Genomic DNA, 24,221 nt, shown 5'->3' with positions numbered 1-24,221 from the left:
TGCTGAACTGTGTGTATGAGGAACGGAAGATGGTGTGCATTGCTGAACTGTGTGTCTGAGGAACAGAGGGTGGTGTGCATTGCTGAAGTGTGTGTCTGAGGAATAGGGTGGTGTGCATTGCTGAACTGTTTGTCTGAGAATCAAGGTGGTGTGCATTACTGAACTGTGTGTGTCTGACGAACAGGGGGTGGTGTGCATTGCTGAACTGTGTGTATGAGGAACAGAGGGTGGTGTGCATTGTTGAACTGTGTGTATGAGGAACAGAGGGTGGTGTGTATTGCTGAACTGTGTGTCTGAGGAACAGAGGGTGGTGTGCATTGCTGAACTATGTGTATGAGGAACAGAGGGTGGTGTGCATTGCTGAACTGTATGTACGAGGAACAGAAGATGGTGTGCATTGCTGAACTGTGTGTCTGAAGAACAGAGGGTGGTGTGCATTGCTGAAGTGTGTGTCTGAGGAACATGGTGGTGTGCATTGCTGAACTGTGTGTATGAGGAACAGAGGGTGGTGTGCATTGTTGAACTGTGTGTGTCTGACGAACAGAGGGTGGTGTGCATTGCTGAACTGTGTCTAAGGAACAAGGTGGTGTGCATTGCTGAACTGTGTGTATGAGAAACAGGGTGCTGTGCATTGCTGATCTGTGTGTATGAGGAACAGAGGGTGCTGTGCATTGCTGAACTGTGTGTGTCTGACGAACAGGGGGTGGTGTGCATTGCTGAACTGTGTGTATGAGGAACAGAGGGTGGTGTGCATTGTTGAACTGTGTGTATGAGGAACAGAGGGTGGTGTGCATTGTTGAACTGTGTGTATGAGGAACAAAGGGTGGTGTGCATTGCTGAACAGTGTGTCTGAGGAACAGAGGGTGGTGTGCATTGCTGAAATGTGTGTATGAGGAACAGAGGGTGGTGTGCATTGCTGAACTGTGTGTATGAGGAACAGAAGATGGTGTGCATTGCTGAACTGTGTGTCTGAGGAACAGAGGGTGGTGTGCATTGCTGAAGTGTGTGTCTGAGGAATGGGGTGGTGTGCATTGCTGAACTGTGTGTCTGAGGAATAGGGTGGTGTGCATTGCTGAACTGTGTGTATGAGGAACAGAAGATGGTGTGCATTGCTGAACTGTGAGTCTGAGGAACAGAGGGTGGTGTGCATTGATGAACTGTGTGTATGAGGAACAGGGTGGTGTGCATTGCTGAACTGTGTGTCTGAGGAACAGAGGGTGGTGTGCATTGCTGAACTGTGTGTATGAGGAACAGAGGGTGGTGTGCATTGCTGAACTGTGTGTATGAGGAACTGAAGATGGTGTGCATTGCTGAACTGTGTGTCTGAGGAACAGAGGGTGGTGTGCATTGCTGAAGTGTGTGTCTGAGGAATAGGGTGGTGTGCATTGCTGAACTGTGTGTCTGACAAACAGAGGGTGGTGTGCATTGCTGAACTGTGTGTCTGAGGAACAGAGGGTGGTGTGCATTGCTGAAGTGTGTGTCTGACAAACAGAGGGTGGTGTGCATTGATGAACTGTGTGTATGAGGAACAGGGTTGTGTGCATTGATGAACTGTGTGTCTGGAAAACTGAGGGTGGTGTGCATTGATAAACTGTGTGTATGAGGAACAGAGGGTGGTGTGCATTGCTGAACTGTGTGTATGAGGAACAAGGTGGTGTGCATTGTTGAACTGTTTGTCTGACGAACAGAGGGTGGTGTGCATTGCTGAACTGTGTGTATGAGGAACAGAGGGTGGTGTGCATTGCTGAACTGTGTGTATGAGGAACAGGGTGCTGTGCATTGCTGAACTGTGTGTCTGAGGAACAGAGGGTGGTGTGCATTGCTGAACTGTGTGTATGAGGAACAGAGGGTGGTGTGCATTGCTGAACTGTGTGTATGAGGAACAGAAGATGGTGTGCATTGCTGAACTGTGTGTGTCTGAGGAACAGAGGGTGGTGTGCATTGCTGAAGTGTGTGTCTGAGGAATAGGGTGGTGTGCATTGCTGAACTGTGTGTCTGAGGAACATGGTGGTGTGCATTGCTGAACTATGTGTCTGAGGAATAGGGTGGTGTGCATTGCTGAACTGTGTGTATGAGGAACAGAAGATGGTGTGCATTGCTGAACTGTGTGTCTGAGGAACAGAGGGTGGTGTGCATTGATGAACTGTGTGTATGAGGAACAGGGTGGTGTGCATTGCTGAACTGTGTGTCTGAGGAACAGAGGGTGGTGTGCATTGCTGAACTGTGTGTATGAGGAACAGAGGGTGGTGTGCATTGCTGAACTGTGTGTATGAGGAACAGAAGATGGTGTGCATTGCTGAACTGTGTGTCTGAGGAACATGGTGGTGTGCATTGCTGAACTGTGTGTATGAGGAACATGGTGGTGTGCATTGCTGAACTGTGTGTATGAGGAACAGAAGATGGTGTGCATTGCTGAACTGTGTGTCTGAGGAACAGAGGGTGGTGTGCATTGCTGAAGTGTGTGTCTGACAAACAGAGGGTGGTGACTGGTGTGCATTGATGAACTGTGTGTATGAGGAACAGGGTGGTGTACATTGCTGAACTGTGTGTCTGACAAACAGGGTGGTGTGCATTGATGAACTGTGTGTATGAGGAACAGGGTGGTGTGCATTGCTGAACTGTGTGTATGAGGAACAGGGTGGTATGCATTGATGAACTGTGTGTATGAGGAACAGGGTGGTGTGCATTGCTGAACTGTGTGTCTGAGGAACAGAGGGTGGTGTGCATTGCTGAACTGTGTGTCTGAGGAACAGGGTGGTATGCATTGATGAACTGTGTGTATGAGGAACAGGGTGGTGTGCATTGATGAACTGTGTGTCTGGGAAACAGGGTGGTGTGCATTGCTGAACTGTGTGTATGAGGAACAGAGGGTGGTGTGCATTGTTGAACTGTGTGTGTCTGACGAACAGAGGGTGGTGTGCATTGCTGAACTGTGTCTAAGGAACAAGGTGGTGTGCATTGCTGAACTGTGTGTATGAGAAACAGGGTGCTGTGCATTGCTGATCTGTGTGTATGAGGAACAGAGGGTGCTGTGCATTGCTGAACTGTGTGTGTCTGACGAACAGGGGGTGGTGTGCATTGCTGAACTGTGTGTATGAGGAACAGAGGGTGGTGTGCATTGTTGAACTGTGTGTATGAGGAACAGAGGGTGGTGTGCATTGTTGAACTGTGTGTATGAGGAACAAAGGGTGGTGTGCATTGCTGAACTGTGTGTCTGAGGAACAGAGGGTGGTGTGCATTGCTGAAATGTGTGTATGAGGAACAGAGGGTGGTGTGCATTGCTGAACTGTGTGTATGAGGAACAGAAGATGGTGTGCATTGCTGAACTGTGTGTCTGAGGAACAGAGGGTGGTGTGCATTGCTGAAGTGTGTGTCTGAGGAATGGGGTGGTGTGCATTGCTGAACTGTGTGTCTGAGGAATAGGGTGGTGTGCATTGCTGAACTGTGTGTATGAGGAACAGAAGATGGTGTGCATTGCTGAACTGTGAGTCTGAGGAACAGAGGGTGGTGTGCATTGATGAACTGTGTGTATGAGGAACAGGGTGGTGTGCATTGCTGAACTGTGTGTCTGAGGAACAGAGGGTGGTGTGCATTGCTGAACTGTGTGTATGAGGAACAGAGGGTGGTGTGCATTGCTGAACTGTGTGTATGAGGAACTGAAGATGGTGTGCATTGCTGAACTGTGTGTCTGAGGAACAGAGGGTGGTGTGCATTGCTGAAGTGTGTGTCTGAGGAATAGGGTGGTGTGCATTGCTGAACTGTGTGTCTGACAAACAGAGGGTGGTGTGCATTGCTGAACTGTGTGTCTGAGGAACAGAGGGTGGTGTGCATTACTGAACTGTGTGTATGAGGAACAGGGTGGTATGCATTGCTGAACTGTGTGTATGAGGAACAAGGTGGTGTGCATTGCTGAACTGTGTGTCTGAGGAATAGGGTGGTGTGCATTGCTGAACTGTGTGTCTGAGGAACAGACGGTGGTGTACATTGCTGAACTGTGTGTATGAGGAACAGGGTGGTGTGCATTGATGAACTGTGTGTATGAAGAACAGAGGGTGATGTGCATTGCTGAACTGTGTGTATGAGGAACAAGGTGGTGTGCATTGTTGAACTGTTTGTCTGACGAACAGAGGGTGGTGTGCATTGCTGAACTGTGTGTCTGAGGAACATGGTGGTGTGCATTGCTGAACTGTGTGTATGAGGAACATGGTGGTGTGCATTGCTGAACTGTGTGTATGAGGAACAGAAGATGGTGTGCATTGCTGAACTGTGTGTCTGAGGAACAGAGGGTGGTGTGCATTGCTGAAGTGTGTGTCTGACAAACAGAGGGTGGTGACTGGTGTGCATTGATGAACTGTGTGTATGAGGAACAGGGTGGTGTACATTGCTGAACTGTGTGTATGAGGAACAGGGTGGTATGCATTGCTGAACTGTGTGTATGAGGAACAAGGTGGTGTGCATTGCTGAACTGTGTGTCTGAGGAATAGGGTGGTGTGCATTGCTGAACTGTGTGTATGAGGAACAGAGGGTGGTGTGCATTGCTGAACTGTGTGTATGAGGAACAGGGTGCTGTGCATTGCTGAACTGTGTGTCTGAGGAACAGAGGGTGGTGTGCATTGATGAACTGTGTGTATGAGGAATAGAGGGTGGTGTGCATTGCTGAACTGTGTGTATGAAGAACAAGGTGGTGTGCATTGTTGAACTGTTTGGCTGACGAACAGAGGGTGGTGTGCATTGCTGAACTGTGTGTATGAGGAACAGAGGGTGTTGTCCATTGCTGAACTGTGTGTATGAGGAACAGGGTGCTGTGCATTGCTGAACTGTGTGTCTGAGGAACAGAGGGTGGTGTGCATTGCTGAACTGTTTGTGACAAACAGAATGGTGTATCAAATGGCTGTGCCCATGCGTGTGTTCGGACTTGTATCTTAGACATGCCTGGACTGATTACATTCACATGCATCATACATAATATTAAACAAATGCACATCGATTTGTTTCACAATCTGATTCAAGATGGCCAAATGGTGGCCATTTTTGTTCTGAAAAATCATTAAAATCAAGCATTTCTGGCATTCCGGAACAAGATCTTGGCTGTTTACAGATGAATTTAATTCAAATTATGGGACCTTGATGTACGTCATTTTGTTTTTCAGATCGGATTCAAAATAACCGACTGGCAGCCATTTTGTTGTAATGAATGTGCTTCTAGTGCCATATGCTTTGACTGATTATGTTCAAATTTTATATATTCATTATACATCATGTAATAGATATACAGATGTATTGGTTTGATGATCAAATTCAATGGCCGAATAGTGGTCATTTTTGTGCTGAAAAGTCATCAACAATTTCTGGCACTCCGGAACCAAGGCCTCCGCCATTTATGGATGGATTTTGTTCAAACTTGGTACATACATACATGTATTATTGCTCTTTGATGCACATCATTTTGTTTCTCAGATTGGTTGCATACTCATGATTTTGTTTTAATGAATGCAGTTCTAGAGCTGTATCTTTGACATGCTTTGATTGATTATGTTAAAATTTTATATATTTATTGTACATCATATTATAGGTATACTGATATTTTGGTTTAATGATCCAATTCAATATGGCTGAATCGTGGCCATCAGATACAAGATAGCTGAATGTCAATCATTTTAATGTTAAAAAATTATCGTGATCAAGCATCAGCTTCTGGAATCATATCTCTGACATGTTTATGTTCCAACTATATTACTATAAACAAAACTATATATCTTAAATTTGATAACTAACCGGGACTGTGCCATGCATGGCTTATTGTACTTGTTATATCCTTGAATGATTTTGTGTGAATTTAGCCTTATTGACAGTGACTTATTTTAGTTTTCGTAATTATTTGAATCATTAAACTGTAAACTGTGTGTTCTATTTAAAGGATGCCATTTCTAAGGAATCCTATTTTAACGCCATACACACAATTGCAAGGGGTAATGTCCAAGAAGGCTTTGAGATGTCGGATCATGTTATTGATGGTGAAGTGAGACTGGGTGGACAAGAACATTTCTATCTTGAAGCCAATGCCGCAATTGCAATACCTAAAGGTGAAGATGGAGAAATGGAAATCATATCATCATCACAGAACCCTACATTAAATCAGGTTGGTAATTACTGTATGTTTTGTTTTTTTTATCAATTTTATAGAAATAACATATCAAAAGTTAAGGATATTGCTGGTCTGAGCATGTAACCGTGCTGAGCTTTGATTTTGCTCAATATAATAATCTGTCTACTTTGATTGAGCTGGTGTGAAAATATGAACATTTATGGATGAATTACAATAAAAATCATTTGATCTGCATGCACTGCCTTCCAACGGAATTATAACCCTCCATCTAAACATTCAAAATTTTATAGAATGTTACTCCCAGTTAACTGCTAGTCAAAACAAGTGGCCTGGCTGTACAGTCATGCAACATTCAGAGTAATCATCAGCATGACAACCCATATTTTTCACTTGACATCATTGCATTGGTAGTGACAGTAAACATTATATGTATTGCCATGAGTCAATTCTTTGCCAGCTCTTCTGTTTTACCACGGGGAGCTGTAATTTCACTCCAAATGGTCAGTTAAGATTTTGCAGCTTGTTTCAGAACGGGATGCAGTCCTCAAATATATCATGGAATTCTTGCATATTCCAACCATTTATCTTACCTGTCAATGTTGTCTTACCTGTCAATGTTGTCTTACCTGGCAATGTTGTCTCACCTGTTACTGTTTTCTCACCTGTCAATGTTGTCTCACCTGTCACTGTTGTCTCACCTGTCAATGTTGTCTCACCTGTCAATGTTGTCTCACCTGTCAATGTTGTCTCACCTGTCACTGTTGTCTCACCTGTCACTGTTGTCTCACGTTTCAATGTTGTCTCACCTGTCACTGTTGTCTCATCTGTCAATGTTGTCTCATCTGTCAATGTTGTCTCACCTGTCACTGTTGTCTCACCTGTCACTGTTGTCTCACCTGTCACTGTTGTCTCACTTGTCACTGTTGTATCACCTGTCAGTTGTCTCACCTGTCAATGTTGTGTCACCTGTCAATGTTGTCTCACCTGTCAATGTTGTCTCACCTGTCACTGTTGTCTCGCCTGTTACTATTGTATTACCTGTCAATGTTGTCTCACCTGTCAATGTTGTCTCACCTGTCACTGTTGTCTCACCTGTCACTGTTGCCTCACCTGTTACTGTTGTCTCACCTGTCAATGTTGTCTCACCTGGCAATGTTGTCTTACCTGGCAATGTTGTCTTACCTGGCAATGTTGTCTCACCTGTTACTGTTGTCTCACCTGTCAATGTTGTCTCACCTTTCACTGTTGTCTCACCTGTCAATGTTGTCTCACCTGTCAATGTTGTCTTAATTGTCACTGTTCTCTCACCTGTCACTGTTCTCTCACCTGTCACTGTTGTCTCACCTGTCACTCTGGTCTCACCTGTCACTGTTGTCTCACCTGTCACTGTTGTCTCACCTGTCAATGTTGTCTCACCTGTCAATGTTGTCTCACCTGTCACTGTTGTCTCGCCTGTTACTATTGTCTCACCTGTCAATGTTGTCTCACCTGTCAATGTTGTCTCACCTGTCAATGTTGTCTCACCTGTCACTGTTGTCTCACCTGTCACTGTTGTCTCACCTGTCAATGTTGTCTCACCTGGCAATGTTGTCTCACCTGGCAATGCTGTCTCACCTGCTATTGTTGTCTCACATGTCACTGTTGTCTCACCTGTCACTGTTGTCTCACCTGTCACTGTTGTCTCACCTGTCACTGTTGTCTCACCTGTCAATGTTGTCTCACCTGTCAATGTTGTCTCACCTGTCACTGTTGTCTTAATTGTCACTGTCCTCTCACCTGTCACTGTTCTCTCACCTGTCACTGTTGTCTCACCGTCACTGTTGTCTCACCTGTCACTGTTGTCTCACCTGTCAATGTTGTGTCACCTGTCAATGTTGTTTCACCTGTCACTGTTGTCTCGCCTGTTACTATTGTATTACCTGTCATTGTTGTCTGACCTGTCAATGTTGTCTCACCTGTCAATGTTGTCTCACCTGTCAATGTTGTCTCACCTGTCACTGCTGTCTCACCTGTCACTGTTGTCTCACCTGTCACTGTTGTCTCACCTGTCACTGTTGTCTCACCTGTCAATGTTGTCTCACCTGTCAATGTTGTCTCACCTGTCACTGTTGTCTCACCTGTCAATGTTGTCTCACCTGTCAATGTTGTCTCACCTGTCACTGTTGCCTCACCTGTCAATGTTGTCTCACCTGTCAATGTTGTCTCACCTGGCAATGTTGTCTCACCTGGCAATGTTGTCTCACCTGGCAATGTTGTCTCACCTGTCAATGTTGTCTCACCTGTCACTGTTGTCTCACCTGTCAATGTTGTCTCGCCTGTCAATGTTGTCTCGCCTGTCACTGTTGTCTCGCCTGTCACTGTTGTCTCGCCTGTCACTGTTGTCTTGCCTGTCAATGTTACCTGACACTCTGGTCTTGTCTTGTCTGGCACTCTGGTCTTGTCTGGCACTCTGGTCTTGTCTGGCACTCTGGTCTTGTCTGGCACTCTGGTCTTGTCTGGCACTCTGGTCTTGTCTGGCACTCTGGTCTTGTCTGGCACTCTGGTCTTGTCTGGCACTCTGGTCTTGTCTGGCACTCTTGTCTTGTCTGACACTCTGGTCTTGTCTGTTACTCTGGTCTTGTCTGGCACTCTGGTCTTGTCTGTCTCTCTGGTCTCACCTTTCACTCTGGTCTCACCTGTCACTCTGGTATTCTCTGTCACTCTGGTATTCCCTGTCACTCTGGTATTCCCTGTCACTCTGGTCTTACCTGTTGCTGTTGTCTTAGCCTCATCTGGAAATATGTCCCCTGCTTTGTATGTTGTGACTTAGATGGTTGAATACATGTATAATTAGTTTTTAGTAGTAAACCAGGCTGATTTTCCATGTAATAATTATACATGTGTATTATTCAGATAATTATTGCATCATACATATGCATACCATATTTACTCTATCTTATATGATTTGTCTTCAGAAACTAGCAGCTAAAGCCTTAGGTGTACCACAAAATCGGATTGTGGCTAAAGTGAAACGTTTGGGTGGTGGATTTGGTGGCAAAGAAACAAGGTGTTGTATGTATTCAACATGTCTGGCTGTAGCTGCACACAGGTAATACATAACATACATACCATTTATAGTTATAAATATATTTTTTATATTAATATTTATTGGAACTCAACAAAACATGTAATACAGACATACATACCATTTATAAAAATTATTATAAATATATATTTTATATTAATATGTATTGGAACTCAACAAAACATGTATGTTATTGACAAACCAGTAATTTGGTACTATCAGCAGTAACATACTTGTGATTGGTTTGAATGGCAATTGTGGCAGCTCATGAAAGAAATTGTATTCAAAACATGTATTTTGTTTTGTTAGGGTTGGGAAACCAGTGCGCTTTATGATGGACCGGGATGAAGATATGTGCATGAGTGGTTTTAGACATCCCTTTTTAGCAAGATATAAAGTTGGTTTTAACAACAATGGTAAAATTCAATCTATAGAAATTGATCTTTATAGCAATGCTGGATGTTCATTGGACTTGTCGGCTTCTGTAAGTTTATACAAATAATATTACATATCTTTTAATGAGTAATTAGTTCTAGTGTCGATTATGCATACGCATAACTATACTTGAGTCCTTACAAAGCATACACATAATTGCTACATAGATACAAAATGAGATGCTCACTTCCATGCGTGCAATTACCATGCAGACACTAATTTATATTCCTTTGCTCAATTTCATTACATTTGTCCTCATTAGTAAGAGACTTTCTGATAGTCTATGGCTACCAGTAATCTAAAAACTATCTGGTTAATATAGTTACATGTATATGTGGTATGTATAGACTTTACCGACTTACTGGTAAATTTTGGTATAGACTTATTGGTAGGTATAAATTTACTAGTATTTATACACATAAGCATGGACACTGCAAAAACAATAAAGTAATCCAAGATTTTTTTTTTTTTTTTACAGGTAATGGATCGTGCCTTGTATTCTGTTGATGGTTGTTATATGATACCAAATATCAGAACAACAGGTTACCCATGTAAAACAAACATTGCATCTAACACTGCTTTCCGTGGATTTGGCGGTCCTCAAGGAATGTTTGTTATGGAACACATAATTACTGACATTGCCTACAAATGTAATATTTCACAACATAGGGTAATTACAGTCTAATTTGTCCAAGTAACCATTTTCACTTAAACTGTTCTGCAACTTGAGTTATAAGACTATAACCAAACACTTACCTAATTTGTGTAATAATTGGTCAATTTGTTGGATTTGTGTGGCCATACTTCAAGAACTTTGATGAAGGAGGTAGTGGTAACAACAAGGGAATTCACCAAACATCCCTGTTCATAATAGAAAACCCTTAGATAATATAAAATTACAAATGGAGAAATACTATATGGTGGTGTGCATGTTCGTTGATTTATTTGATGACCGTTTTATGAATTTTGTCTTATGAGGTAACACAGACATTGTTTCCTTTCAGATACGAGAGATAAATATGTACAAGGAGGGAGACTTAACCCATTATAATCAGACTTTTATAACCAATAATTCTCTAGACCGGTGTTGGAAGGAATGTCTTCAGAAAAGTGATTATCAAAGACGCAAACGACAAGTGGACATGTACAATAGGTACAATGATTTAATATGATCAGTTGTTATTGTACTGCATCACAGTTCCTCTTTTCTAAGAATAATAATATTATGACAGAACTTGAGATGCGCGATATATTCAGTTGTACTTTTACGAGCTGGATACACTGCATCACTCGTGAAAATAACTTCCATACGCAACGAAAGCCACAGGAAGGGTGTAGGGTTCTGTTATTATTACATGTTCCATATTTGGAATTTAGGTCGGCGAACCCCATTGCCCATTAATATATTTCTAGATAGTGTTATTCCCTAGCAACGCGTGTCAGCGTAGAACACCTGTCACTGTTTGTTTGAAAATAAAATAATCAGACGTCTAATCTGAGTCACTGTCCGAATAAATAACTCGTGGACATTTAGATGGGACCACGACAGAACCAGAACTTGAACTGGATGACACACAGTTTGATACACAGTTTATTAGTCCCTGTTCGGACGAAGTCCGAAAACGGGGACTTATAATTCGGTCTCCATCCGTGCGTCTATCTGGAGTCATATCTCAGAATCCCTTGAACCGATTCCGTTCATTCTTTGCATGTGCCTAGTACTTTATGTGGGACATATGCACATGCAGTGGTTTAGCGATTCGATTCAAAATGGCTGACTGGCAGCCATCTTGTTTTTTGAAAATGTTGTATTTTGAACATGCTTTGTCAGTTTTCATTCAAACTTGGTACATAGATTATACATGTTAGGATACATGTTCATGACGATTTATTTCACAATTGGATCAAAGATGGCCGACTGGCAACCATCTTGTTTTTTGAAAACGTTGTATTTTGGACATGCTTTGTCAGTTTTTATTCAAATTTAGTACATAGATCATACATGTTAGGATACTTGTCCCCGACCATCCGTGAGTTCCTGAGTCTGTCCGTCCGTTCGTGTGTCCGTCCGTCTGTGCGTCAGTCTGTTCAGAATCGTATTTCAGAATCCTGTGGACCGATTCCATTCATTCTTTGCATGTGCCTAGTACCTTATGTGGGACATATGCACATGCAGTGGTTTAGCGATTCGATTCAAATTGGCCGACTGGCAGCCATCTTGTTTTTTTGAAAATGTTGTATTTTGGACATGCTTTGTCAGTTGTCATTCAAACTTGGTACATAGATTATACATGTTAGAATACATGTCCATGACTGGCAGGCATCTTGTGTTTTTTTTTTCATGCGGTATCTTGAACGTGCTCTGTCAGTTTTCATTCAAATTTGGCACATACATGTACTTTATACATGTTAGGATGCATGTCCATGACAATTTGTTTCAAAATCTGATCAAGGATGGTCGATTGACAGCCATCTGACTTTTTGGCCTTACTGCTATATTTCCACAATTTATGTACTAGTACACATACATCATACATATCAGTGTGTTTCATAATCAGATCAAAGATGGCCGAATAATGGCTGTTTTTATTTTTGGCCATATTACTACTACAAGAAACTCGTGTTTTGATGTAAATAAACAATCTGTTGTATACGCCACTTGGAACTCAAGTTTCAAGGACACGCTCGCGACAACCCCTCCGCTTTAATATGACGAGCACAAAGAGAACTTTCAAAAATTTAACGGGGACTGTGTCATTTTCAATGACTTGTGTTGAAGTTAAAAGTTTCTCCACAGAATTGTGCATTGGCAAACATGCCGTGCAACTGTGGTACTTCACTGGCAGCGTCGGCAGCGGTCGTTGCTGAGCTGCACGCTACAACTTTGTTTGTGATGTTGCTTGCTAGTCTTGGATTGACTGTCTTGGTTACCGGTTAAAATGTTGCTCTTTTGGCATTGGTAATCTTTATTTGGAACTGAGTAACGCTGCAACGTCACCAGCAGAAACCTCTTGGTATCTTGATGTTGATGGTTGCGGCTCCATAGTAATTGCTGATTTTACTGTGGGTGGATCTTCCGAGAGCCTTTCAAGGTTTATAAAACTCAGTTTCCAGGTGGTCAACATACATTAAGTTTTCCCAATCATAGTATTCCATCTGATGTACACCTAACATGCCAAAAATGTTGCTGAACGATTTGAACCGAAAAAAAATAGCAGACGAAAATTTGTTCACAAAATAAAAATAGTTCTGTTACCAATGGAAATACTATGTTCATTTGCATATCGACCATGAAAATATTGTATGGGTGATATGCAAATTAGTTTTAGTCAAAATGAGTGACTGCCGAAAAGCAGTGTTCTCACCAGGCTGCGCCATTTGCGCAAAATTTCAATTAAATCGGGCCACATTTGGCGCAGAAAAACAAAAAATGCATCCAAACGACTCTCCCATCGCATGGTTGTGTTATCAACATAGTAATTTATTCCCTAGAGGGGTCTCACAATTGAGCAATGTCTGGCAATATACGCAACCCATTTCAAGCTATGAGCAAGCCGAAGCGCCAGAGAACTTTATTGAATTTTGGAATTTGTCCGAACCCTGATTCGGTACATGATGCTCAAAGTATCAGCCATGGGCTGAAAACCCTGGCGATAGAATCAGTACCTTTAGAAAATGCTACTGTTCCAGCAGACACGCAATGCCGATGGTTTTGAGTCTGGTAGCGTAGCTGTGACTGTGGAGAGTGTCACTAATAAAAGCCAAGGAACATTGACGATTAACAACTCATCCATGGCTGAAATACAGGGATGATGAAGATTTGTACTGTAGATGGTGTGTATTTTCAAAAAATAATAATGCTATGACACGGGGAAGTAGTAATTTCAAAACTAATAGTAATGGAATAAACATATGTTAAACTAATGTGTGTGATGATTTTATGATTATTTATAAATGTTAACTCAATAACGGCTGCAATTTTACCTTGACCCAATTTTATTTACCCATTAATGGTTACACCATGGAAATTTTCATCCTTTGAAATGTAGGTGGACTGTTCTCTCAATCAATTTACTCCCGGCCCTATTTTATAATTTATGGCCCTGCTTTTTACAAATGATGGGCCTTTATGGCCCCCAAAAAACAGAATCTGGTGAGAACACTGTAAAAGTACCATTACTGTTCTTCAAAATTCATTTCACTCGGCAAGTATATTCATGTACACTAATAGAAAAATATCATACTTCTAAATATTGTTTATTTCAGCTATGTTTCGAAAAACTGTACGCCTGAAGGGTGGACTTTGTTTGCTTTCAGACCTCATTTGCATATGGGTGTGGAAATACTGATTTCGATTTCAGGGACGAATCAAAATGAACTGCTGTGCATATGTAGTATTATAGTTTATTCATCTTTAGAAATGCAAGTTTCTATCAGTAATATTAGCAATAATATTTTCTGAAATAATAATCACATAAATATGAAATGAATATTAAAGAAAATAACTTTACATGTTTTCGTTGCCATTAGTTTGCATCTGGTATATAATTTTGTCAATGTTTTTAATAATTTGTGATGGAAAGTTAAATCTGGAAAGTAGGTCTTTGTGTAAAATTTGATATTTAAAACATTTCACCAGAATTTTTATATAAAATACATGTACCTTTATATATATATAATGCAATTGTTAAACTTGATTGAAATATACTGTACATGTATTATCAGGTGTACATTAAAATGTTATAGATATTGTAACATTTGTAACCTTTTTTGCTGGATCAAATAATGAAACGGCATAAAGAAAAAAAATCATTTATTCACAAGGAAAGTTTTCAATATGTTTTTGTTTGATAGTGAAAATCGATGGAAGAAGCGTGGAATATCTATTATACCAACAAAGTATGGTATTTCTTTTACATTTAAAACTTTGAATCAGGTATTGTTTTATTATTTTCTTTTGAGTTGTACTTCTGCTTCAGATTTTTCTAGAAAACATTTTTAAGAGGGAGCACACCTTTGTTACCATTGGTAACACTCTATATTTGTTATAACTGATCATAATCTACTGACCGTTCCAGGATCTGTAAGAGAGTGCAAGCCTGGGATATGAGGGTGCTGCGCCACTGTTCCCCTGTTTGGTAGAACCCCTGCCAGCTAGTATATTATATAAGTGTTTAGATGTGCACAATAAATCAAAAACCTCCATATCAACCCACTTGAGAAATATGTTGTATCAATTAGGTTAAAAATAGACTAGTTTAGGCACCACTGTTTATGTACTGTTGTGTAGTTTTGTTTCTGTTTGAAAATTAACAAATAAAGATATTGTATTATCATTTACTTGCATTGAGGCACACATAAATTGTCCTGTCAACTATTTACTTAAGCCATTTTATGTATAACCTATTTTCAAAAATGTGATGCATCTACTAGACCTACTGTTAATGTGTTGTGTAGACACGTTTTTGTTTTGTAATTTATTCATCATGAAACAACTGTTGTTCACTAACCCATAGAAATACGTGGTACAGTGGTGCGCGTCTTAGCAACGTAGAACGTCTGTGACGTAGCTCCGCCCCCGAGGATAACCTATTTTCAAAAATGTTATGCATCTACTAGACTATGTCCTACCTGCGTTATGTAGACACGTTTTTGTTTTGTAATTTATTCATCATGAAACGCAATTGTGTATGTGTGTTTGAACATGGTTGTGCATGCCAGACATTCAAAAATTCACAGTAGTTGTCTCCCTGTTATTCTCTAGTGTCTCAGTTAAAAATAATTTAAATAATATACTGCATTTATAATTCTAATTCAGTTGCACAAGCTGATCACATTAATTACTAATTCAAAAAAGTAAACCGGGCTGGAATTAAACTTGATAAAACTTTAAATTCATTCCGCTTATCTAAGATTCATGTTATCATTTTAGTGACAATAATCTGTTGAACCTCCAAATACACATACTAGATTGTTCATAGCTGTTAGACAATGTTGCAACCTTAGAACAGATATTTATTTCATTCCTCAATAACATCATTGATATATTGCCAGTAACTACATGTATGTTTCTGAAAAGTCTATTTCAGTCCTTATGTTAAATACTCACACTAAACAAGTACATTGTATATAAAAAAAATATCTATCAAACTGATAGGGTTTGACAGTAGAGACACTATCCACATTAAGTTCAGTTTCATAAGAGCTGTCATAATAATAGTTGCTTGAATCTGCCATAGTTCATCGATAACACTACAAGTTTGGGAAGCAATACAGTGAAAACATAGATTATATAGCATTGACCAATCAGGGTTGTTTATAAACAACGTCACTGAAATAATGGACCCCCAGCAGTGGCTCTCCATAGGAAACGAGGCAAATGTCATCTGATTTCTGTGTCTTTTTAAATTGTTATGAAAAACAATAGGCTGGTAGGAAAGGTCAAATTTGTATTCAGACTTAATTAAAATCACATTAGGATCGTGAAATAAACCTAAAATACAAAGTTCTGTGCCCCTTTAAATTAAATAACACAAACTTGCATGTGACGAAATGTTAAGAATGATGAGGTTCACTTTTAGTAGCAGCTTATGGTGAAATGTTATTTGTGTTCTTGAGTTATCAATAGTAACTGATACCTACTGTGAACAAATTAATGTAGTCGTTTTTTTTAAAGTAAAAACATTTTTTTTTTATTAGACTGGTGCATTGGTTCAAGTTTATACTGACGGTTCAGTATTAATAGCACATGGAGGAACTGAAATGGGACAAGGGCTGCATACAAAAATGATACAAGTTGCCAGCAGAGCATTGAACATCCCAGTCAATAAAATATTTATCAGTGAAACTAGTACAAATACCGTACCGAACACTTCTCCTACAGCTGCCAGCTCAGGATCAGATCTTAATGGACAAGCAGTGAAGGTATGTCTAGCATTGATAATTTTTTTATATTTTCAATTTTAATTTACAAAGTAGCAACCCAAATGTAGATTTTCTAACCATGTTTGATTCTTAGATCTAAAGAAATCTTCAACTAATACAGTGTGTATTTATAGCAATCATGATAATATTACACATGATGAGCTGTTAAATATACAGATGCATGGATACAATATATAAATGAAACATTTATGTTCTCTTCCAACTAATGAATAATTATAAATTAAATTCTAATTACCCATGTGATATTTAACATGATTTTCATTTTTTGTTTTCAGATTGCATGTGATAAGATTTTACAAAGATTGAACTCATTTGTTCTTAGTAACCCCAAAGGATCATGGGAAGATTGGGTAAGAAACCGTCATTAATCATCATTGTACAAGATATGATTGGCTGAATTAGTTCAACTATTAATCCCATTTCTTATTTTGTTCACAGGTAACTGCTGCATATTTAGACCGAGTGAGTCTGTCTGCCACAGGTTTCTACAAGTATGTGCATAAATACTTCATTGCTTTATTAAAGCAGTTATATCTGTAGGGATGGAGGCAAATTGAGTTCATCATATTTTCACCTACTTGCTTGACTGTATCTTCTGAGTATATCTAGTAATTAATTTTTTTAATTGCGACCAATTCTAATTTGTACCACAGGTAATTAGAAGTTCTCCTTATTACTTTGTGTCTATTTTACTGTAGGGTTCCCGATATTGGTCATGATATGAACACCAATACTGGTCATCCATTTTCATACTTCACAGTTGGTGTAGGTTGCTCTGAAGTAGAGATAGATTGTTTAACTGGAGACCACCATGTAATTCGTACTGATATTGTTATGGATCTTGGGCAAAGTCTAAACCCAGCAATTGACATTGGTCAAGTAAGTTGATATCCATAGAATTATTTCTGAGTCTAGTCTTTGACATGGTTCAAATAAGATAGGGTTCATAAGTCAGATCAAGTGTCAATTTGTTAAATGACACCAGTAAGTAAGTTTTTAATTTTTACAAAGTTACCCATCTCAAACATATGGAGATTGTGCTGTGCCAGTGACCACATCGCAGTGATTTCTTTCATTGTGCTGTTACAGTGATCATATCGCAGTGATTTATTTTATTGTGCTGTGGAAGTGATCATATCGCAATGATTTCTTTCATTGTGCTGTGCCAGTGATTTCTTTAATTTGTAAAGTACAGATAGACACACACACAGACATGTGTGTATGTATGTCATTCACTGCATTCTTTTATTCCAAGTTCACACTACAGTAAGATATCAAAGATAAAATAAAACCTGTGTAAACAAAATATGTAAACACAATAATAAGTACATATGAAGTGTCAATAATTATACAATTACAGTAGTTATTGCAATAAATACAATAGGCTGTCTAGCTTCTACTGATGGAGACTACATGTACATTTTGACATCAGGGAGATGTATAAAAACAGAAAGTTCATGTTGCTGGCAAACATGATACAATATATATAAAAGTATATTCATCTAAGAAATATAACAGCAATAAATCTCAGAAATACATTATATAGAAATATACAAAATAGCTCACCCTGACTGGAACAACTCTAAATTGAGTGAAATACAATGCTCTCCTCAGCCTCAGGTCGCCATCCATTCACACATCTTGAGGTCAATAATTGTCAAATACATGCAATTGCACACATTTAAGTAAATTATCAAAAAAAATGTGTTTGACTGACAATAAACACATAAACAATGGGCGTGGAATATATCAAGAACACTAGCAATGATATCAAAAGAAGATGCAACACTTAATGTTAAATAGAAATACAATTCAGAAATGTCAATTTGTGCATAGATGATACATGTATGCATAAAGTTCAACACAAAATATAAAAACTTTTGAAATATTTTAAATAACAACTAAAGTAACCTCAGTTACAAAAAATAAACCTACCAGAAAAACATCAAATGGTTTTCTAGCTTTCATCGGCTAACAAAAATGATAAATCTAATCAAATTGCAGACAGCACAGCAAAAAGAAGTGTTTACAAAATGGTGTCTGTCATATCACAAGACCACAGCACAAGAAGTTTTCTCAAAATTACAAAATACATTGAAATAATACATTACATGTCATCTATAGAAATTAATGATAAAATTAAAGAATTTACAATGCATCACAAAGGTAGAAATATGTATATTTAAAAAAAATATATATGTGACTCAAGGGTGAACAGCGTCCTCATACACACCAGAAGGGTGAACAGCGCCCTCATACACACCAGAAGGGTGAACAGCGCCCTCATACACTCCAGAAGGGTAAACAGCACTCACAGTGATTTCTTTCATTGTGCTGTGCCAGTGATTTCTTTCATTTGATTTATTAGTTCCCAGTCGGACATAGTCCAAAAACGGGGACTTATGGATTGACCTCTGTCTGTGTGTCCGTGCGATCTAATTCAAGATGGTCGAATGGCAGCTATTTTTGTGCTGAAAAATCATCACAATCAAGTATATTTCTGGATGGATTTTTTTCAAACTTGGTACATACAGTGGACATTATGGGACCTTGATGCATGTCATTTTATTTTTCAGATCAGACTTAAAATGGCCGACTGGTGGCCATTTTGTTTTAATGAATGCAGTGCTAGTGCCATATCTCTGATATGCTTTGACTGATTATGTTCAAATTTTATATATTCATTATACATCATATGTTATAGAAATACAGATGTATTCAAAATGGCTGACTGTGGCCATTTTTTTTAATTAATGCTCTTCCAGAACAATATCTCTTAATATGGACAAGTACTCGTTTGACTATCAGATACCAGATGTCAATCATTTTTACGTTAAAAAATCATCACAATCAAGCATGAAAAAAAATAGCTTCTGGATCCATATCTCTGACATGTTTATGTTTCAACTATATTACTGTAAACAAAAACATGTACCTTAAGTTTGATAACTAATGGGAACTGTGCCATGCATGGCTTGTTAGTCCCCGTTCAGACAAAGCCTGAAAGAGGAGTACTAGTTTTACTTTCTTTCTCATTTTCAAGTTGCTGCAAGTTATCTCTCACATTTTTTCAGTCTCTGCGGCAGATGTCAATGAAACTTGGCAGGTTGATGAACAAGTCTGTGTTACATATGCACGTAATTTTTTTTCCAGATCTGAAAATCCTAAGTGGGTCTTTTTCAAGATTTTCATCCAAAATTACCTCTCTCTACTACACTGACAGAGCAACTGAGCATGCTCAGAATAATTGATTCTGTTAAATTCAGATTCATGATTTCTGATTCACAAGTTTTACCAAATGTATTCGATCAGAACCTCAGAATCAATTTCTCAGAACCCAATTTCAAAATAGCTTCCTTATCATCGGAAGTCATCTTTTAGGTTATTATTAATATGACCACACCCTATCCCCAAAATATGCAAATTAGCTATTTCCTTTGATCTCAGCAACCATTGAGCCGATATTGTTTATATTTGGTAGGATTGCACCTTGACACGTGTAGATGTGCTTCTGACAGTAATGGCCACGCCCTCCTACCATCACTGTGTTTATTTTATTCATATTTGGTATGATTACACCTTGGCACGAGTAGATGTGCTTTTGGCAATAATGACCACCCCTCCCAAAAATATGCAAATTAGATCAATGAAGTTTTTTGCTCTTATATCAGGAACCATTGGGCCAATTTTATTCATACTTGGTAGGATTACACCTTGACACGAGTAGATGTGCTTTTGGCAATAATGACCACACCCTCCCAAAAATATGCAAATTAAAACAATGCAGTTATTTGACCCAGGTCCTGGTAATATACTAATACCTTAATTAACAAAGAAATCATGTACATCAAGGTTCACTCAGGTTTATGAATGCATTTTCTTGAGCAAGTATACATGTATGACAAATAGTTTTGTTGCACTTAGTAGATTCTGAATATGGGTCAGTGGAAGTTTTTAGTTGTCAGTACAAAACTAGATTATGGGAAATCACTTGATGATGAGTTGTACCCACATGTTTGCAGATGTTTCTTGTACTAATTTATAATCAAATAACGGGGACTGTGACATTCATATCTTGTTACTATTCAGATTGAAGGAGCTTTCATGCAAGGATATGGCTTATTCACAATAGAAGATTTGCGTTGGTCTCCTAATGGTACCTTGTTAACTCGTGGTCCTGGAATGTATAAAATACCGTCATTTGGGGATGTACCAACTGTCTTCAATGTCTCTTTACTTGCCAACTGTCCTAATAAGCATGCCATCTATTCATCTAAGGTAAAATTACCCGCATAGTCACACATAAACCTGGTTATGCTTGTTTACATGGAAGTTCAGTGTTTTGGAGAACAGTCAATTAAGCATTTTCTCACCATGTTACACAATAAAAGCAACTGAAGTTTACCAAAACACAATGCAGGCATGTTGTCAATTCCCCTGGGTTGGAATTACTAATAACATTTTGTTGTGGATAGCATTACATAAATACATATTTTTAGTGTTCCGGCAGAGTCAGAAAACAGTTAAGACTGGTTACCTTTCTATTGCTTTTTGGGTCTATTGGTCCCCTCTGCAATTGTGTGGAAATGTTGTCTCTGCAGCCAGTAGCTTTGATTCGCTGATATAGCATGTTTCTAATTTGAATATGACAATTTTCTGAACAATGGATGACAGTTGTGTGTTCTCTGCACATGCTGCATCACCTGAGAGTTGCCATAGAGATGAAAATGTGACCAACCCATTCTCTTTCATCTGGTTATAATGACCAAAATTAAACTGTTTATGAAAATAATTATGAAGCCAGGGACTTATAGGTTCACCTGTGCATCCATTGGTCCATCTAGCTGCACCTATATCTCTGGACCAATCACATTCAAACTTTTAGAGCTTACAAAAAAATACCTTTTTTTCACACCTATTGGTAGCTAATATATAAAATATTTTATGGTCAGAACAACCTATCACTCAGTTATTATTGCCCTTGGGAACAATTCTGTCAATCATCTAGAGACACAAACCTCTTATAATGGAATACATGCACAATTATGAACATACAAACATTCAACACACCTATATTTCTAGACCAATCATATGAAAGAATTATCATCTTTTTTCATGATCAGAACAACCTACCACTCATTTGTGATTGCTCTTTGTGAACAGTTCTGTCAATAATGTAGAGACAAAAACCTCTTATGATGGAATACATGCACAATTATGAACCTACAAACATTCAACACACTCAGAATCAAAGTTGCTTCCACTGCAAATCACTGTTCAGATTATGAGCAGTCACACACCTCATTAAATGTAAGACTGTTGGCTTGCTCCAAACACAGACCTACAATGTCTAAATGAACATGTGCAAATCGAATCTCATGTCACAAACAATATGCAGAATAGTTGTGAATGAAAACTCAATCTAGTGGACATGTTTTTATTTTAGAATAGAATATCAATATTACTTGATGTGAAAGTCTAATATGGTTACTTTATATCTGTGTATAGGCAGTTGGTGAACCACCTCTATTTCTAGCGTCATCTGTCTTTTTTGGTATTAAATATGCTATAATGTCTGCCCGAGCCGATGCTGGTATCACCAACATATTCTGTATGGACAGCCCTGCCACTGCTGAACACATACGAATGGCATGTCAAGATCAGTTCACCTCTAAAGTAAGTAACTGTTAATTATGATTAAAATGGAAGTAGATATTGCGGTAATATCTTATTGAAACAAAGTTACACAAAGACAACATGAACACTACAAAGCCTCATTTTATTCTGTAAATGCATACTAGTTATTCAGACTGAAAGGTGTGTCATCCATATCTGAGACATGCCTCAATGTTCATATTGTGCTTCATTTGACATCACTTGCAGTTTATTCATCCTAAAGAATATGAGCAAACTTGTAATAGTTCTGTTTTGTTTGATTTCAGTTCCCACCAGCTGAGCCAGGAACCTATGTGCCATGGTTTATTAGAATGTAGCATTAATTGCCATGATGACTAAATAGTCAAGATGGATCAATTATATATTTCAGATCAAAAAGTAGAGCTTTTTGTTAAATATACTATGATAACCATCATGTTACAAAGTTTGTTTCATTTATAGCTCAAAATCAAAAGTTTTACGAAACTTGGAAATATTTCCAATTAAAAAATAAAAGGATGTGGCTTAATTTAATGAAATTTCGAAATGGAAATCTTTATATCTTGAGACTCAAATTATATATCTGGGTAATAATTGGTTTTAAAAAAAAAGTAAAATTATTCTTTACAACTTAGTTTGAAACAACATTATACTGGATTTTGCTGTAAATTCGCCCATTCGAAAAATCGCCCTGGGCGGTTCCATGGCTGGTGGGCCTTTATTTGGGGTTCAAATTTTCAAAAAATGATCATCAAATATTTTTAGGGGGCTTATATTTTAATTGAAAAATCCGCATACGCCGATTTTTTTAACGAGAGAAATTATTGCAAAAGCTTATCTAAAAATTTATACATTTTTTTCTTGCTGGATTGAAAAGTAGACCGCGCATCTTTCTCCAAAAAAAAATCACATTAACAAACCTCGTCTCTGCCTTCAGCCTTGACATTTTATTTTGGGGCAGACTTTATATCCCAGAAAAGTCTGTCTTTATCCTATACATAAATGATGATGATACTTTTACAAGATAAACAATAGAAGGGCTAATACATGCAGTAAAATGTAAAACTGGCAACTAACATGAGCATTTGGACAAATTATATTAATTCATTAATTGTATGTATAAAAAAACACTATAAAGTAAATGAACAATAAAATGTATTTAATCTAGGAACTAAATTGTCATTTGTAGAATTGTTTAATTATTCACACTGTACACACAGTTTGCACCAGTTATTGTGATCAGTAAACTTAATGCACACACCTGAAATGCCGCATTCAAACAAACATTAACACATAATATAAGAGCACCAAGCACAGGTGTATCATGGTGCAATAGCACTAACCACAGGTGTATCATGGTGCAATAGCACTAACCACAGGTGTATCATGGTGCAATAGCACTAACCACAGGTGTATCATGGTGCAATAGCACTAAGCACAGGTGTATCATGAGGCAATAGCACTAAGCACAGGTGTATCATGGGGCAATAGCACTAAGCACAGGTGTATCATGGGGCAATAGCACTAAGCACAGTTGTATCATGGGGCAATATCACTAAGCACGGGTGTATCATGGGGCAATAGCACTAAGCACATGTGTATCATGGGCAATAGCACTAAGCACAGGTGTATAATGGGACAATAGCACTAAGCACAGATGTATCATGGGACAATAACACTAAGCACAGGTGTATCATGGGACAATGACACTAAGCACAGGTGTATCATGAGGCAATAGCACTAAGCACAGTTGTATCATGGGGCAATAGCACTAAGCACAGGTGTATCATGGGGCAATAGCACTAAGCACAGGTGTATCATGGGGCAATATCACTAAGCACGGGTGTATCATGGGGCAATATCACTAAGCACAGATGTATCATGGGACAATAGCACTAAGCACAGGTGTATCATGGGGCAATAGCACTAAGCACAGGTGTATCATGGGACAATAGCACTAAGCACAGGTGTACCATGGGGCAATAACACTAAGCACAGGTATACTATGGGCCAATG

General features: G+C 38.8%; 1 protein-coding gene across 2 annotated transcripts in view; it reads left to right on the top strand.

Annotated features, from left to right (window-relative positions):
- LOC100374711 (xanthine dehydrogenase/oxidase-like) overlaps positions 1–23,381 on the top strand; it is a 67,454-nt gene extending 44,073 nt beyond the window's left edge. The window contains exons 20-32 of one of the 2 annotated variants that reach the window (XM_078010634.2): positions 5,918–6,139; positions 9,061–9,194; positions 9,480–9,654; positions 10,084–10,275; positions 10,610–10,758; positions 14,460–14,541; positions 16,305–16,529; positions 16,826–16,900; positions 16,989–17,041; positions 17,249–17,429; positions 20,640–20,828; positions 22,059–22,226; positions 22,493–23,381. In XM_078010634.2, coding sequence (XP_077866760.1) covers positions 5,918–6,139; positions 9,061–9,194; positions 9,480–9,654; positions 10,084–10,275; positions 10,610–10,758; positions 14,460–14,541; positions 16,305–16,529; positions 16,826–16,900; positions 16,989–17,041; positions 17,249–17,429; positions 20,640–20,828; positions 22,059–22,226; positions 22,493–22,543 — 1,896 coding nt within the window. In that variant the 3' untranslated portion in view covers positions 22,544–23,381. The remainder of the gene's footprint in view (positions 1–5,917; positions 6,140–9,060; positions 9,195–9,479; positions 9,655–10,083; positions 10,276–10,609; positions 10,759–14,459; positions 14,542–16,304; positions 16,530–16,825; positions 16,901–16,988; positions 17,042–17,248; positions 17,430–20,639; positions 20,829–22,058; positions 22,227–22,492) is intronic. The other variant, XM_085491015.1, reaches the window with a different exon arrangement.
- The last annotated feature ends 840 nt before the right edge of the window (positions 23,382–24,221 follow it).

The sequence above is a fragment of the Saccoglossus kowalevskii genome, chromosome 2 (genome assembly GCF_978046115.1).
Source record: "Saccoglossus kowalevskii chromosome 2, keSacKowa6.1, whole genome shotgun sequence".
Taxonomy (NCBI): Eukaryota; Metazoa; Hemichordata; class Enteropneusta; family Harrimaniidae; genus Saccoglossus; species Saccoglossus kowalevskii.
This window is presented reverse-complemented; position numbering and strand designations above follow the sequence as displayed.